The following is a 12,909-nucleotide window of genomic DNA, read 5'->3' on the forward strand; positions in this document are numbered from 1 at the left end:
GACTGTAATTATTACTCACACATCAAGTCAAATTAGTAATATTTTAATCAAAAACAACATGTTTAGAAGTCAGCTTCTTCTAATGAGAAAACGTTTATTTATGCTTTTGCCCTTTTAATTTATTAAAGCAGTTAGCACATTTTTTTCGGGTGAAAGCCTGTTCTCGTATTTATTCTCAACCAATATCAAAATCATTTCATTTAAACAAATGTTTCTTTGTTTCATTTATTTGTTTCGAGTGAAACCACCAATAAATTTTACAATGATTTATTTTTGGAAAGTAAAAATCCCATTTAATTAGACTTAAGTTTAAGAGTCTCTGCATTTCCCTACTGATTGTTTTAGTGTGACTTTTCACTTGCAGGTTTTTGCTGCCCCCTAACGGCAGTAATGAGGAAACGCATCCCGATCAGGTTTCCCTCATAATGAGTGACCCAAGGTCTATTTTGGGGCATAAAGTCACAATGACATGTGTTTGGTTTACTTTTTATTCCTAACTCACACCACGTTGAGTCTTTATTATAAGTAGGTGATATAAAACTGATGCTGCACATGGAATCTTTGTTCCAGATGAAAATATGGTGCTTTTTTATCAAATATCAAGACCTAGAGAGAGTTTTACTATCCACTTACAAAGGCTGAGCTTAAAAAAGCAACGAGCACCATGTTTCTTGAAAACCTGAGCACAGATGACATCACAAACTGAGAAAAGGGTGAATTTCCATCTTTCCACCGAGGGTTTGGATTTTTTTCCTGAAAAATCTGTCAGCTGTATTTCCTTTTTCCCGTGGGCGACCTATAAAAGCATGAGATTCCTCATCTGAAGTTCTCTCTGCGGATAACTTAAAGCTATTGTTAGTGTTACGGTCGTGCTTCAAATAACAGGCTGGGTGTTGCAGCCGGTCAACAGAAGAAGCAGTGGAATGAAGAACTGAAGCTCCTGCTGAACCCGCCAGGGCTCATTAAAATAATCTGTTTCTGGTTTATGGACTACAAGTTACAACTCTTACAGTCTAAACTATTTTTTTACACTTAATCTAATTTAATTTGCGTTTTTAGATGATTTTAGGAAACTTGACACAAAGACGAATCTTTTTAAACATCGTGAGGTGTAAAACGTGTAAGCAGCACCTGTTGTTCCCCCTCCCCTCCCCTTTTTCATCTTGTCTTTAAAATCACCACCAGGTGCTGCTGAAGTGAAACACGATGGAGTCAACAACAGATATAGAGCATCAGGAAAAATAGAAACAGACTTTTATTTCTGGTTCATTTGGCTTGTCTTAAAACAAAAGGAAATGTTAAAAACACTCTTGAGTGCTGCAAGTCACTGCACTGTAAATAAAACTGTTGGCCTTCAGATCAATAATCCATGTTTTTGATTTATTATAAATAGAGAATATTTATCTGCATTTAGATTTTTTATTTTTTATTTTTGGCCTGCAGTGACTCACTGCGCTCCGCCGCCTGTATCAAACATCTTCTTGCGGCCTTCCATGCCTGACATGGCCTCCACGTTCTTACGCCAGTCTCCCACCTCAGAGGTGAGCACCTAAAACGACATCAACCATAATTAGTTTTAATGTATGAAACCATTTTAACAGATTTAACCTAATAAGACAGTTGGCTCTACCTTGTCTTGTTTGACGTCCTCCTTCTTCACAGACTTCAGATTAGCTCGGAGGTCCATTGAGCCCTTGTGTTTGGAGCCCAGGAGAGCCCTCATCATCTCATCTGCTGACACCCTCACCTTCCTCAGGGCGGGCTTTTTGAACTTTCCTCCAAGGTCCTGCACTTTCAGTTTCAGCTCGTGGATCTAAAGCAACACCGGACAACATCAGGATTTCAAGATCTTTTCTGAAAGATCCGCAAACACGGATTCGTCAGGAGACAAGTTGGATCTGCTCAAAGGAAACTTACATCTTTGTTGTGTTTGTTTACTTTATGTTCACAGTCGTACCGCTCTTCGTCCACAATGTCAATTTTTTCATGAAGCTGTTTGCACAATTTCTAAAAGAGACGGTTCAAACACACCGATTTAGTTTGTGAATTTGACGGTTTTATTTGTCTTTACCAGGCCTTACTTGTAGCTCATCCAGTGATAAACCAGACAGCTGCAGTGGGGGCAACTTTTCCCCCAAATAACGCGCTTTCTCCTCCTCCCGCTCCTGTCTCTCCTTCTCCAGATCCTCGCATGCTCTTTGGAGGAGCAACATCTGATCAGACACAACAAACATCAGTCAATTATAGCCAGAGCTGCATGATGAAACGTCTCCAACTGGGATCTGAAGTATTATGATCTCAGCAAGCATCAATGGGACAGACTGCAGGATGGCTTCGTGTCCGGTGAGACATCAAAGCTGAAGGATTCTGCCGGTTTGTCAAGCATAAAAGGCACGGCAGTAACTTACTTTGAGGGAGAGCTTGCGGGAAGCCGAAATCTTCGACTTCGGCTGTGGAAAATAGAACTTGTCAATTCAAATTCACAACAAAACAGATTCAGATATTACCAAGTAATCACTGAGATACTCAAAAATAATCATTTGGCAGTTTAATATCAAATTAAATCCTGATAAGATGAACAGCGCAAAGGCTCCATGTACAGTTATGATGTAATGGCTGCCCATGAAAAGATAATGCTTTATTAATAGGATGAAGTGAAGTGGAAAGCTCTCAGGGATGCTGATATCAAATCTGACAGATAGCCGTGGTCACATCTTTGTCATGTCTGTGAGGACAATGTGTCCTCTGTCCATGCATGGAGGATTAACACGGTGGAACATAGCCGGCTCACCTTATCCCCTTTGGGATTCATCGCTCTGCTTCTGTGGAGCTCCTGAAACAGCAAACAAGGACACATGGAACCACTCAGGGTAGGAAAGGTTTAGCATATTTATGAGAAACACAGTTTTTTAAAGGTGTGAACAGGAGGAATCTACCTGGCTTGACTTGTGCTCATAAAATCAAATGCCTGGGAGAAACAAAAGCATGGAAGGAGATTTTAGAGTTGAGCTGCAGTTTGATCTGACCTACTGGCTGTGAGTGAGAGCAAAACGTCCTTTAGAAACCGTTCTAGTGTAGATTAGCGTCATCAAGACAGGGATGAAGGCACAATCACTACGATCTAAACAGCTTTCGCACAGACCAGATTCTCTCAATAGATAAATTAATAAAATTAGTCATTTTATTTGTACCAGTTAGGAGGAAAATGTACTTCTAGTAACTAATCTAGATATTTTTAATCAATTATGAAAAATGGAATAAAAAAGGCAAATTTTAAGGTTTAAATATATGTGATGATAAAAGTTATAAATCTAATCATGAAAGCCTTTAATACATGAAAAAGACATTTTACCTGTAAATTGGACGTGTGCAGACGTGTGAAGAGTCAGTCACTGCTGCAGACAATGGGTGGCTTTTTATATGAGGCTGGTGGTGAGGGGACAGCAGATATAACGTCTGGTCTCAAGAATGTGCTGGCAGGAGTCCACCTCCCTGACACCAGTGCAACACCAGCCTGCAGTGTCATTATCTTCCAGTATCTTTATGGTATTGAGCAGATTTTCTCCTTTGTTATTTTCTATTTGTGTATGAACATAAACTAAAGTGCGATTACTGACTTCAAGTTTCTATTAAGAAAAGATTAACTAAATTCCTTTAAGTCATAATGTACAGATTCAGCTGAGGTCAGAACAGTTACACCTCTATCTGTTTGATCATGTGCTTGAACCCTTTAGGCCTAGTCCACACGTAGCCGTTTTTTTTTTAAAACAAATATCCGCCCCTCCAAAAACTTGCATCCACACCACCTCGTTTTAAAAAGAAACTCTGTCCACACGTACCCGGATAAATACGTTGTTAAGGACATGCCAGACCTGTAGATGGCGCCACGTCCCCCGTTGTTAACCTCGTCCTTCGTCTGTGGTCTTCCGCAAGGAGCAGTAATTCCGCTTGCAAAAACAAACAAGCAAAAAGCGCTTGGACAATTGATAAAGTGAGCGCAGCTCTGAGGGCTTCCATGCTGTCGGCTAGTGTAAACACAGGTCGCACACGTGATGTCAGCATTTTTTGTCGCGGAAAGTGACGTTGCGGACCTTAAAACTCCGGTTTTGTCTGTCCACACGCAGACACCCAAAACGGAGAAAACGCAGATCTTCACTTTGGCCGGAGTTTTTAAAAAGATCCGTTTTCGTGTGAAAAACTCCGTTTTCGTGTGGATGACAGGCCAAAACGTAGAAAAATATCTACGTTTTGGCAGATCCCCGGCTACGTGTGGACAGGGCCTCAATTTCTAACACATGAAATAAACTAGTGTTTACAAATGGTATAATTTAACATCATTAAAACAATTGATTTTTTCTATTGTTTATTTGTTTTTCAATATAACAGTTTTTAAGAAACTCAATTGGCCTTTTCCACCTGTAGACCTGCCACCGTAGAGCAGTAGACACGTATAGGACATGGCAGGTTTGTAGAGAAGGTACTAATCTTAATCTGGACGCTTTGAAGCCAGAAGTGGTTTGATGTGAATTTGTGACAGTAGTGCACAAGGACCTTAGTCTCTATTTCAAACTAATTTTATTTTAATGAGGAAGGACTCCAGAGGGATAGAAAAAATAACACATGTCAAAGTTAAAATGGTGAGAAAACCATTTAAAGAGCATAAACTAAAAAACTGTAGAAAAATAAAGAACCCAAAAAAGAAAACTATTAAACCATTTATGATCCACTTTTTCTTTTTTTCTGTAGTATTTCAGGTCATCACAATTCAGAAAATCTCAGTTACAACTTTTCTTTTTCCACATAAAAACTTCACATTTTGCACTAATACTCTTTTGCACGGCCAAAAACGTCACCACCTGGATTTAACTAAGCAAACAGGTACGAGCCTCCTATTGGATAATTACTACATGGGCCGTTATCTTTCAGCTGCAGCAAGTTATTTAACCCCAACTGGTGCTTCTCACTTAAACAGAAGTGTACATGTATTTACCAGGTGTTAAATGTAAGAACCTCTGATACATATGTGCAAAATTTTATCCCCCAAGTCATCTTAAAATTCTCCATGCTGAGGTGAAAGGTGTAAAGCAAAACTTACATATGGACTCGACTCTTGCAACAACAGCGGGCCGTCTTTCTGACATTTTAGTTTGTTAAACATTAAGCACAATACACCAAATGCTGAATGCATTAAATAAATTAAACAAGTGAACTTAGTCATAAAAGGATCAGCTGTGATTAAGATGATTAAGATGCACGTGTCTCATGAATGGCCAATGCTCACAATCATATTCTAATAGCTAGACAAAAAAAATAGTTGGACAAAAGTGTCTGCTAAATACATAAACATAAACATAAACATACTAGTTAAAGGCGCTCCTCTCATAGCATTGTCAGCAGCACTTTGAAATCAGAGCCTTTTCTTACTCAGTCACTTATTGTGTATTTTATCACTGATTGTATTGATTAACACAAACATGATCAACATCTGAGCCAAACAGAACACACACATGTCATGGTCTGCGTCTGCCCCTTCCTTCATGTGCCTCCTGTTGTTTCTCCATCCTCTCTAGATTCCCTTCTGTGTCCTAGCGCCCTCATGTGTCATGCCTGCGTCTTCCTCGTGTGTCTTCTGGTTTTCCCCATTTGCCCCTAGATCTCCAGCCCTCTAGGTTTCTCAGGTCATTTCCTTTAGTTACAGCCTTTCATCATTTAGTGTGTTTTTTTTTCCCATCAGTGTTTATTATTTTTCTCCCACCTCCCATTGAGTTGTAGTTATGTTTCCTGCTCTTATGTATTAGGTTTTATTATTAGGTCAAGTTAGTTTCTCCCCTGATTAGTCATTGCCTTCACCTGGTCCTCCTCCCACACTCCACACACCTGCAGCTCATCTCCCTCTCATCCTCCCTGTGTATTTAAGCCCTGTCTTGTCTCTGTTTGGTGTCGGTCCACTGTTTGTTGTAGTTCTGTCAAGTGTTCTCGTGCCTCTAGTGCTTGGATCTAGTCTTCTCGTGCCTCTAGTGCTTGGATCTAGTCTTCTCGTGCTTCTTGTATTTTTGGATCTCCAGATCTTTATCTGGATATTTGGAGTGTTGGCTCCCAGCCTTTTGGATTACTTATGTTTTTTTGGGTTACTCCTAAAATAAAGGATTTTACTTTACATCTTCCCAGCCTCGTGTCATCCTGGGTTTCTGCACATTTGGGTACTAAACGTCCCCAACCGTGACAACGCGCTGTAAACTATACAACTGGTTTTTGACCATTTTACCATCATTTATTATTAATGCTGCAAATGATGAAAAATTGTTGAAATGTTGCACCAGTTTCACTCTCAGGTGCATTAAGAAAAGAGAGGAAATGGAGTGATCGTAACTTTAAAGTCAGGAAGCGATTTAGATCATGCATTTTGGAGGCTAGAATATTTATTTCAATGATACTCAAAGTTCGACTTGCATATGAAAAATAGAAACATTCCATTTTATAAAAAGGCAAATAATTAAGTAAAGCTCTTGATTTTCCAGTCGATCTACGTTCCTACCCTCACCTATGACCTATTTGGGTAGTAACCGAAAGAATGAGATCACAGACACAAGCGGCCGAAACGAGATTTCTCCGCAGGGTGTCTGGGATCTCCCTTAGAGATAGGATGAGAAGCTCGGTCATCCAAAGGGGGGGGGCTCGGAGTAGATCTGCTGCTTCTCCACATCGAGAGGAGCCACTTGAGGTGGCTCGGGCATCTGGTCAGGATGCCTCCTGGAAGCCTCCCTGGTGAGGTTTTAAAGGAACGTCCAACCAGGAGAAGACCCAAAGGAAGACCCAGGACACGCTGGAGGAGCTGGCCCAAGAGGCTAGTTAGAGGGGAAGTCTGGGCCTCTCTGTGTAGGCTGCTGTCACCACAACCTGACCCCAGATAAGTGGTCAAAAATGGATGGATGGATGGCAGTTAATCAAAGGGAAATTCAGAAAGCAACCAAACTCATGAAGGTTTGTCCTTCCTGATGCTTCTTTACAGTCAAAGGTATAAATAACACAAATTTAAAGGTCACACAAAAACCAAACATGCACATCTTCCATACACAATGCAGCTTTAGTTCATAATGCATCACATCTGGGTTTGTTAATAGATTTTTACGGCCGTTTCTTGAATCTCTAACCTTTAGTTGTTTTTGCAGGATGAAAGTTCTCCATAAGCTCCTGAGCATCATAAAACCTTTCCTTCATAGTCAATCATTTTGTTTGTTTGTTTTTACATCTGCTTTCAACCTCTCCCAGGCTGGACAGTTGCATGATTTCTGAGCATGAGTGCAAATCTTGACCTTAACCTTGACACATCTTCCAAATCACTCAGCCCCTGAGCGTCAGATGTCTAATCTTTCCAGTGGCCTTCACATGAAGGGGGCTAATGCAAGCGCTGAGATGTTTTTGATTTACCAAGATTATCCTCACTAGAGTCGCATGAAGTTTTGTGGTGGCTCTTTTTTCCCTGTTGTTAAGTCTCATAAGAGATTAGGAGGAGAAATAAATGTCAAAATGAGAGGCTTTGATGCGTTTTATTATTCAAAGGTTGAGAGGTGTTGCATCTTTTTATGCATTTCTTCAATAGTTGTGTAAGATTTCAATTAATTGCAAGCAACTCCTTAATAAACACAGGTGGGACTTTATTTGGTGTCTCAGCTTCTCCAGGTGACTGAGCTGCAAACATAACACCTCAGAGAGTGCTGGAAAACCTACGAACAAGAGAAAGAAGGCAGCAAATGTTCTTTCTTTCTTTTTTTTTTTGTTTGAATGTGAACCTCAGCAGGTGGGCGTGCTATTCCTGATGCAACCCAACTCCCTTCAGTCACTTCACTGAAGCGCAAAGATAAAAAGTATTGTGAGTCTGCTTGTTGTGCACTTTCATCTTTCACTGCTTTAAATAGGAAGGCAACAACAGTCACAATAATATCTGGTGACTCATACAAGTTAGTTTACTTTGACAGTAGCTGTATGTGTTCTGCAGCCCTTCCCTCTCATGATTAATAGTGTTCAGGTCGGGTTATTCACTAGGAGTTTAAACCAAGTCACAAAATGGCTTTGGCTCATTTTTAAACAAGATTTCGCATCAATGTTTTTATTTGTTTGTACAGCCCTGTGTTTGCATTCAGGACACAAAGAACAGCTGACACACGACTTCAGCCCGTTTCCTGCCACGGCATCCGTCTGACCGCTCCACCAACCTTGACTCTGCCCTCCAATAATCCCTGCAGGCGCCCTGCATAGGCCACATTTTTCAACACCTCGTTTTGGATAAAACCTGCTGTGTGTCCAACCCGACCAAAACACCAGGTTTCAGTGCCTGGTATGTCGTGCTCTTTTTAACTTAAACTGTTTGTTGTGTGTTGAGTTGCCTCAAGTGCCTTTACAAGCAAGTGAAAGACAACACCAAAGTTATGGAGTTCTCACAGAGAAACATCCAGAGGGACAGCACAGCTGCTGGCTGGAAGGTTTCGGTTACCAGTCCAATGTATGGGTATGCACACACACACGCACACACACACACACACACACACAAATAAATTTTGTTGGCAAGAACTAGAGAGACAAATAAAGCCTGGATACTGACTTTGTCCACAAGAGTTCAGCAGATTTTTGTTTTAAGCACCAAGCCATCTCTTTCCAAGGAAAATATATCAAAGCTATTTAAAAAAAACTCCATAATTTGTACTAAAGGACAGAAGGTTACTGTAGAACCTAATTGGTATTCAGAGGAAGACACCTGGTGGAAGGTGTGTGGTTTACAGTGATTAAGTGCCTTTATTGGGTGGAGATGACGCTGCAGTGTTCATTCTACAGCCTAGTCCAGCAGGGGGCAGCAGTGCATCACTTTATAGAGCATAGAGGCACTCATACGGAGAGGTCAGTCAGTTAAAACCTATGGGAATTTTAAAAAGACGTTAAAGATGGAACTTCTAAATGAGAACGACGCCTTGTTCTCTGGTAGAATTAAAAATGAGCCAAAGATAAACGTTTTGAATACCTTCAGAAAGTCCTGAGAACTTTCAATCATTTAAAAAGATTCCAAGAAAATCTCTACATTGACCAGTGTCCTTCTGGCATCTGCCATAATGACATAGCTCACTATGTCCTTAGAGGGAATTTAATCTGAGATTAAAGAACTGTGACGTCTGTATGTCCTTCTGATAGAAATAACAATTATATATCATCATTTATCATTTATATAAAATCATTATTTCTTGGAACTGTAAGAAAGTAAGAATTTGTATAGTTGATTGCTGAGATTTATTGGTATTTTTTACATTAGCACCAAAGGAAACTTATGAAAATGAGGAAATGGCGCATTTTCTCTAATATTTAAAGTTTATTTTAAGGACTGGTTTTAATTGTTGTATGAGGGTGAGTAATTCTAATTTTATTATCCATCCATCCATCCATTTTCATCTGCTTATCCGGAGTCGGGTCATGGGGGCAGTAGCCTAAGGCTAGAGACCCAGACTTCCCTCTCTCCAGCCACTAGGGCCAGCTCCTCCGGGGGAATCCTAAGGTGTTCCCTGGCCAGGTGAGAGACATAGTCCCTCCACCGTGTCCTGGGCCTATCTTTAGGCCTCCTCCCAGTTGGACATGCCCGGAAAACCTCACCAGGGAGGCGTCCAAGAGGCATCCTGACCAGATACCCGAGCCACCTCAACTGGCTCCTCTCGATGTGGAGGAGCAGCGGGTCTACTCCGAGTCCCTCCCGAATGACCGAGCGTCTCACCCTATCTCTAAGGGAGAGCCTAGCCACTCTGCAGAGAAAACTCATTTTGGCCGCTTGTATCCGCAATCTCGTTCTTTCGGTCACTACCCAAAGCTCATGACCATAGGTGAGGGTAGGAATGTAGATCGACTGGTAAACCAAGAGCTTCGCCTTCTGACTCAGCACTTTCTTCACCATGACAGACCGGTACAACGCCCCCCTGAGGCGCCAGATGGTGGACCAGAATCTCCTCAAAGCCGTACGGAAGTCTTGCTCCATGGTCTCACCGAACTCCTCCCATGCCCGGGTTTTTGCCTTGGCGACCACCCGAGCCGCGTTCCGCTTGGACTGCCGGTACCCGTCAGCTGCCTCTGGAGTCCCACAGGCAAAAAAGACCTGACAGGACTCTTTCTTCAGCTTGATAGCATTCCTAACTGCCGGTGTCCACCAGCGGGTTCGGGGGTTACCACCACGACAGGCACCGACGATCCTGCGACCACATCTCCGGTCGGCCGCCTCAACAATGGAGGCACGGAACAGGGTCCATTCAGACTCAATGTCCCCCGCCTCCCCCGGAACATTTTGGAAGTTCTGTCGGAGGTGGGAATTGAATCTCCTTCTGACAGGAGACTCTGCCAGATGTTCCCAGCAGACCCTCGCGATGCGTTTGGGCCTGCCTGGTCTGACTGGCATCCTCCCCCACCATCTAAGCCAACTCACCACCAGGCAGTGGTCAGTTGACAGCTCTGCCCCTCTCTTCACCCGAGTGTCCAAGACATGCGGCCGCAGGTCAGACAAAACAACAACAAAGTTGATCATCGAGCTGCGGCCTAAGGTATCCTGGTGCCAAGAGCACATATAGACACCTTTATGTCTGAACATGGTGTTCATTATGGACAATCCATGACTGTCACAGAAGTCCAATAACAAAACATCACTCGAATTCAGATCACGGGGGCCGTTCCTCCCAACCACACCTCTCCAGGTCTCACTGTCTTTGCCCACATGAGTGTTAAAGTCCCCCAGCAGAAAGAGGGAGTCACCGGAAGGAGCGCTTTCCAGCACCCCCTCCAAAGGCAGAGCAAGAGGCAGAGCAAGAGGAAGAGCAAGAGGAGGACGTGGACGAAGAGGCCGTGCAAGGACCATAATTTCTGATGACATTAGGGCAACTGTGGTGGACCATGTCATAAACCATGGTCTGACCACGAGGGAAGCTGGACAGAGAGTCCACCCCGATCTTAGCCGTTTCACGGTCGCATCCATCATAAGGACATTCAGACAGGAAAACAGGTATGTCTTCAATTCCTCTACTACAGTAATGTAGCTTGAGTATTTACAGTACTGTCCCATCTTACATGTATATGTAACGTACATGTACTGTTACACCAGTACTGTACTGAAGGGTGGCTCCTTGTGTTGTGACACATATAATCATGTCTTGAGATGTTTTACAGTACTGTAATACAAGTACAGTAAATACAATAAAATACAGTTTGTATAGTACTGAAAAATAGAACAAAACGATTCCAAATACTGGTTGCATTGTTTTCTACAGAATGATCAGAAGACCTACTGGCGGTGGACGTCAACGCCTATTTACTGAACAACAAGAACTTGCATTAGTGGATATGGTCAGGGCAAATAATGTGATCCGTCTCCACCGGCTACAGAGTCACATAATTGCAGATAGACAAAGTTTTGGCAATATAAATACAGTACGCATTACCACCATTAGACGCATCTTGACAAAGAACCATATTACAATGAAACAACCGTACAGGTTTCCATTTCAAAGGAACAATGCCAGAGTGAAGGAACTTCGACGTGAATACGTACAGGTAAGTGTTTCAGTCCTCTACATTTACAATACAAAAGAGGAGCAGCCAAATAGCTGAGTCTGTACCATTGGATCAGTACCACATTGACACTGTATATTCAAAAAGCTAAACTGGCCCCTGTGTGATGAGGTGGTTCAATTCTGTATCAGTGTAGTTGTGTACTTTGAGTAATGCCATCCATACAGTACTGTACAGTACAGTAATATGTACTTTTTCTTGCAGAGAATGCTCGCCATGGATGGAGCTGCTCAGCCTCATGAGTGTATTTACATCGATGAGGCTGGATTCAATCTGACAAAAAACAGACGATGGGGGCGTAATCTAATTGGCCGAAGGGCAATTGTGCACGTCCCTGGGCAACGTGAAGGAAATATTACATTGTGTGCTGCCATTAGCCTTCAAGGGCTACTGCACCGTCATGCCAAATTGGGGCCCTACAATTCACAGGAAATACATTTCTTGATGGTCTACATGACATCGTCTTACAGAATAGACCAGAGCAGCCCCAGGTTTGTTGTTGTGTGGGATAATGTTAGTTTCCACCGGGCTGCTCTGGTCCAAGACTGGTTTACTCATCATGGAGGATTTGAAGTGGTGTACTTGCCCCCTTACTCCTCATTTTTGAATCCTATAGAGGAGTTCTTTTCAGCATGGAGATGGCGCGTATATGACCGCCAACCCCACGCCCGAATGCCACTTTCACAAGCAATGGAACAGGCCTGCGGAGATATTGAAATCAGGTCAATTCAGGGATGGATTAGACACACAAGGGGATTTTTTCCCCGATGTTTAGCCGGAGAAGATATTGCTTGCGATGTGGACGAGGACCTGTGGCCCGACCCCGACAGACGGCAGGATCCATACATGTAACTTCGTTTGTGTGAAGTTCAGTTTGTTTTACTTTTGCTTTACAGTAACTGAATTTCCTGTCATATGAATTTCACTACTGTAATGTAATTGCAGTAATGTTGTTTTCAGTATTTTATTTTTGGAATTATGAGAAACATCTGGAATTGTAACTCAATAAATGCAGTACAAGTGAGAGACTGCAGTGTTTTATTTAAAGTAGACTAGTGTGTTGCCGCAGATATGACAGTGTATTGACATGTGGAAGTGGGCATCATTTAGTCATCAAAGTGAGGTTTTGACAAAGGATTGTTCAGTTTTTATGGCAGAGTTTGAATCTGGCATAGATGTGAATGGTTTATTTCCCAGTGTACTTCCTTGTGTGTGGAGTTTTGGCACCATGAGCCAAGTTTTGCAAAGTGTGTTCAAGCAATGGACTAAAACTGTAAATTAGTCTCCGAGAACAAAGTAAGGAACCTTGGTGTTTATCTTTGA

At 42.2% G+C, this 12,909-nt stretch overlaps 1 protein-coding gene across 1 annotated transcript; it reads right to left on the reverse strand.

Annotated features, from left to right (window-relative positions):
• Positions 1-1,225: 1,225 nt before the first annotated feature.
• Positions 1,226-3,473, reverse strand: LOC107379801 (troponin I, slow skeletal muscle). Its single transcript, XM_015950720.3, has 8 exons — positions 3,353-3,473; positions 2,937-2,968; positions 2,792-2,833; positions 2,409-2,450; positions 2,082-2,213; positions 1,918-2,007; positions 1,631-1,813; positions 1,226-1,549 (listed from the first exon to the last, which is right to left on the reverse strand). Exons 3-8 carry the CDS (start codon positions 2,810-2,812, stop codon positions 1,448-1,450), a joined length of 570 nt encoding a protein of 189 aa, XP_015806206.1. The 5' UTR covers positions 2,813-2,833; positions 2,937-2,968; positions 3,353-3,473; the 3' UTR covers positions 1,226-1,447.
• Positions 3,474-12,909: the final 9,436 nt, after the last annotated feature.

The sequence above is a fragment of the Nothobranchius furzeri genome, chromosome 1 (assembly GCF_043380555.1).
Source record: "Nothobranchius furzeri strain GRZ-AD chromosome 1, NfurGRZ-RIMD1, whole genome shotgun sequence".
In the NCBI taxonomy this organism is placed as follows: Eukaryota; Metazoa; Chordata; class Actinopteri; order Cyprinodontiformes; family Nothobranchiidae; genus Nothobranchius; species Nothobranchius furzeri.

What these genes read in the sequence shown, in the direction of transcription:
- LOC107379801 (XM_015950720.3), bottom strand. Translation starts at nt 2,812, where the DNA reads ATGAATCCCAAAGGGGATAAG. An exon ending in CCCGCAAGCTCTCCCTCAAA is followed by an intron (nt 2,214 to 2,408) that starts GTAAGTTACTGC and finishes GTGTCTGATCAG; the next exon opens with ATGTTGCTCCTCCAAAGAGC. An exon ending in AGGACGTCAAACAAGACAAG is followed by an intron (nt 1,550 to 1,630) that starts GTAGAGCCAACT and finishes ATGTCGTTTTAG; the next exon opens with GTGCTCACCTCTGAGGTGGG.